Source organism: Adiantum capillus-veneris, chromosome 15, assembly GCF_014529385.1.
Source record: "Adiantum capillus-veneris isolate H3 chromosome 15, ASM1452938v2, whole genome shotgun sequence".
In the NCBI taxonomy this organism is placed as follows: Eukaryota; Viridiplantae; Streptophyta; class Polypodiopsida; order Polypodiales; family Pteridaceae; genus Adiantum; species Adiantum capillus-veneris.
In genome coordinates, this window is record NC_140945.1 from 124,160,734 (window position 1) to 124,165,690 (window position 4,957).

The window sequence follows — 4,957 nt, forward strand, 5'->3', positions numbered from 1 at the left end:
TCTAGTAATGTACTGACGTTTCATTGTTCTTTTTGCGCCCTTTTGACAAGTGAACCTCTCTATTAACCACAGAATTGAACCCAAATTTGGACTGGTGGCAGCACACCGACTGTCCAAAAACTAAGTCCCCAAATGTGGACATAAGAATTGAGGTTAAACAAGAACATCTACGCTTCATTTATCTTACGCTTTTGCTGATCAGAAAAAGTGTGTCCCACATTACAATTGTGCCAATTTAAGATTGAAAAGGGCCCCTTGAGAGGAAGTGCAAAAGGACAAATCCTGCCTAGAATTTGGGAAAAATATTGAACACCATCACTTTTGATAGGAAGAGGAAAAGGATAATTCCTGCCTAAAATTTGAGAAAATTAGTGGATAAATGTTGAATAATCACTTTATTAAATTTCCTTGTGAACAACCATGAAAAGAAATTGTGTATGGTTACACTGACCCAGATCCTCTTCTTGAGTTTTATGGAGAAGTCAATATTAAAAAATGTCATTATTCGAATGATTTATTGCATATATGTTTTTCCAAGTAATGTCCTTCAAATACACGAGACCCACACACACACACACACACACACACATACACATTTAATGTAGCACTTACATACCAGTTTTAGTAAAAAAGACTGCTGACTATCACCAATCAGATAACACCTTCTCCACCTCGATTCTTGGTTTGAGAACGCGACAAGCTCATAGTACTGCCAGCAGCAAGTCCCTCATTTTCACCTGACAGATCTTCCAGCGATTGTCCCTTCGTTTCTGGGATAAAGAAGAACGTGCAAAGCAAGCCCAGTAAATTGACAACCGCCAGGACCAAAAGAGCTTTTTGCACTCCTATGCCATTTGGATAACCGGCATCCTGCTTGTGGTCACGAGGATCTTGTGATGCGTAGAGGAAGCCAAAAGCTCCTATAATTGCACCCAGTTTACCTGCTGCGGCGGAAATTCCATGGCATGTGGATCGCAGCCTCGCTGGAAAGATCTCTGCCGGCACAATAAATGTGGTGCTATTCGGACCAAAGTTGGAGAAGAAGAAGGTGAAAGCGTATAGGGCCAGGAAGAGGTTATGGTTACCACCACAAAATCCTTGGTCACACGGCTCTCCCCTCAGCTTGTAATAAGGAATGGCAACCGCAAACATAAAGATTGTCATGAACGCGAAACCCATAAGCTGGATGACATACCTCCCCAGGTAGTCAATAAAAGCGACGGTAAACCAGTATCCTGGAGCGGTCGAGCACATTGCTAGCAATGCCTGCGCCTTGGAGATATTGTACACCTCCTCTAAGGCACTCATCGTACCCGCTTTGGGTAACCATCCGATGGCCGTGAACACATCCTTTTGAAACAGATTTTGACTGTAGAAGGCCACATCCAGCAAGAACCAAGTGGTTGTAGTTCCTAATAGATGCTTTCCATGACGACTCAAAAACTCTGCACTGAACATTGAGTACCTATCCTCCGTGGTTAACTTCTTCACCTTCTCATGCTCTGGTTGCAGCTCCACTTCCAAAACCTTGCTCATGTCAATTGCTGCTTGCTTTGCATTTCCCGCCACCAGAGCTGTGTAACGCGCAGTCTCGGGCATCCTCATGCGCCAATAAAATGTCAGGGCTGCAGGGATGGCACCTAGCATGAAAATTATTCTCCACACAAAGTCCGCTTGCGGGGCCGTAGACCCTATCTCATCGTCATAGAAGGCAAGCCTGGGGTAGGCATTATTGAAGGCTGCCGAAACAACAATGGAGACAATGGCTCCTCCCAAGATCCCAAAGCCTTGCATGGCAAATACAGCAGCGATAAAGGCTCCACGAGTGCGTTTGTTGGCATATTCCGACATGATAGTGGCTGAGAGAGGGTAATCACCGCCTATGCCAAAGCCCAACCAGAACCGGAAAAAGCATATGCTAAACATGACAGACTTAGCCGTGCAGCCAAATGAAAGGCCAGAAGCTATGGAGCTGAACACCATGATCATCAAGGTTATTCCGTACACCTTTTTCCTGCCAAGTTTGTCCCCTAGCCACCCAAAAAAGAGCTGGCCAAAAAGGGTTCCACACAATGCTACACCTGTCACACCCCCATACACGGCTGGTGGTAGCACACCCGGCTTGCCTGTGCTTGAATCATAATAGTAAAGCCTGCCTAATAGCTTTGTAACTGTGGAGATGCAAAAAAGATCATAGGCATCTGTAAAGAACCCCATCCCCGCTATCACGATTGCTGTGAAGTGATACCATTGTGTCTTGGCCTGATCCAATGCAGATAAAACCTCCAGCTGCCCCTGCTGCTGCTGTTGCGTGTCTGCCATCTGCAATTACTAATATACCTGTATGCACCACCAATTATGTCCCCATTTCAGAATAACCATCAATCCCAAACAAGAGGGAAACATAAAGCAGGAAATGAAAACTAAATATTGACGCAAAACACAATCGCAGACACACAATGCCCCAATTGCCTTTCATACAAGATTCGGCAGGATCAAGGCAAAGTCGTGTCGGTAAGCTAGTGTTGTGTTCATGCAATTTATCACTCTATGTTTAATGGAAGATTTCTTGAATGCTGTTTTGAATCCTTTTGACGTGACCAACGGCATGGGACTATGGTGCTTAAAATATTTGCAACAAATGTAACATACACTTCCTCAGTCCAGTAATATATCAGCAATCTCTTTCATGCAACAATGAGAAGGATCAAGAAAAACTGTGAATACAGTCATGCGAGTAAGGCTGGGTTCAGACGGGGCGGGGGCAGAGATGGGAAAGTCGTGTGCGTACATGGTAATGCACACTGATGGGGGTAAAAAAAAAAGCTGCTTCTGGGCCCACCTCAGAACGTGCAAGCACACCACGCCCCCCCCTCCCCCCCCGGCCACCCCTCTCCGGGAAATGCATGGCTGGCTGCACCTTTTCAGCGCAAAGCGCAGATCATACAGCTCAATCTTGCATCTAGGGCGTCTAGCTCAGAAGCGCAACCGCCAGGCTATTGACGATTCACTGCAGGAAAGATTGATATTAACTTTTATGTTTCTACCTCCATCTCTTGTGAATGAGGCTCCTGGAGGCAATTCAGGAGCCAGCGGTTGCCGCCGGGCTCGTCTGAACCCAGCCTAACCTAAGTGCTATAGGCTATTGCAATTCCTCACTCTATGCTTAATAGCCGACGTCATGATGCTGTTTCCACCTCCACCTCTTGTGAACGAGGCTCCTAGAGGCAATTCAGGAGCCAGCGGTTGCTGCCGGCTATTGCAATTCCTCACTCTATGCTTAATAGCCGACGTCATGATGCTGTTTCCACCTCCACCTCTTGTGAACGAGGCTCCTAGAGGCAATTCAGGAGCCAGCGGTTGCTGCCGAGCTTGTCTGAACCCAGCCTAACCTAAGTGCTATAGGCTATTACAATTCCTCACTCTATGCTTAATAGCAGATGTCATGATGCTGTTTCCAATCCTGTTGAAGTGGCTAATAACATGGATGGCTAAAACCCGCTCCCGTTTCAGTTTTCCCATGAAACTAGCTAAACTTTCCTGAGTAGCACTATATCAGCAACCCCTTTTATCATGCCCATAGCTGCTTAGAACTTCCTAACTATATCAATAACCCTTTTTCGTCATACCCACAATGCGTAGCACTACTCTCATCATGCCACCGCTGCTTAGAACTACCTACATCATATCCACAATTCTTGTTAACTCTGCGGGATGTTTAAAGACACTCTTTCAAATGCAGGTCAGGACCCAAGAAGAAGAAGAACAAAGAGCAGAGGTATACCTGGGATGGCTCTTGGTCTGCTGCCCACGGCATGCTTCCCTTGGATATAAAAGAGTAGGAGGCGGTATGGGATCTGCGCGTATATACTCATGTCTTCCCTGGGTGTTTCCGCTCCTCGACAATCTCAACAAAGCTCAAGCTGCTGTGTTGCAATTTTGTCACTAACGATGGGAAAAACCTTAACCGTGTGTGCACAAATACATTTTCCTTAGGCTATGGTCACGCGAGGCTTAGTTTCGAGGAACACAGCTCGACCAGCCCTCTGACAAAGCAGCCTTTTGAAGGTTTTCACCGGCTCACTTTTGTAACTGTGCCTTTTTAGGCATAGTTTCAAAACTATCCCGGTTAGCTTCCAGTCGCTGCTCCAATTCTCTCTCTTGCTGCTGCTGTCAACCCCTCTCTCTCTACCCACTGCTGCCCGTCAACCTCTGCGGATCCGTATCTGCCATGGTCAGCACTAGTCGAGGCTTACGGAAAACTAAGCCTCGCATGACCATGCCCTTATAGCTGGTTACACATCGCTTGCCCAAACCTTAGGCGTGCTGGCGTGGAGTCCAGGTGGCAACCAGAGATTTGTCACAACCAAACGCCCTTGCCCATCGATGGGCAGGGATGGAACTCACGTTGTAATGTGACAACAATTTGAAACTTTTATTTAATATTTACTTGAGGTTAGAAAGCATGTAACGAGCTTCGATGCACCTGCTTGATTTGGGCTGTTCTGCTACAGGCGACTAGCGGTTTGGACCGAGCTGGACCTTGTGAGGTGGGTGCGATTGTGTGAAAGTGGTGTGTTGCTCAGGCCTCGCGGGAGCTCACGCAGGTGGGCAGTGCTCTCAGCCGACTACCAAGGGTCCCCCCTGCTCTCGTCGATGCTGAGTCTTTAGCGCGCATTGCTCATTTCCTGCTACCGAAGCATGTTGATCTAGGCTCGACTTCATCTTTGATAGCGCGATTATTATCGTTTGCATAAGAGTGCTCGCGATCATTTACTGAGTGAGAAGGCAATTATTTTATCATCACTCCCGCTGCTACCCCGAAATTTATGACAGTGACAACGGTGACGGCTGTTCAAGCCCTCGGTCTGAAAAGAGCCAAAAGGGTGAAGGTAGTGGCAAGAGACTCCAAAGTGCTTGAAGTCGTGAGAACACTTAAGGTGAAAGGATCTGCTCC

General features: G+C 46.8%; 1 protein-coding gene across 1 annotated transcript; it reads right to left on the bottom strand.

Annotated features, from left to right (window-relative positions):
- Window positions 1-407: 407 nt before the first annotated feature.
- Window positions 408-4,090, bottom strand: LOC147441438 (inorganic phosphate transporter 1-4-like). Its single transcript, XM_086483079.1, has 2 exons — window positions 3,785-4,090; window positions 408-2,340 (listed from the first exon to the last, which is right to left on the bottom strand). Exon 2 carries the CDS (start codon window positions 2,320-2,322, stop codon window positions 652-654), a length of 1,671 nt encoding a protein of 556 aa, XP_086339205.1. The 5' UTR covers window positions 2,323-2,340; window positions 3,785-4,090; the 3' UTR covers window positions 408-651.
- Between the last annotated feature and the right edge of the window lie 867 nt (window positions 4,091-4,957).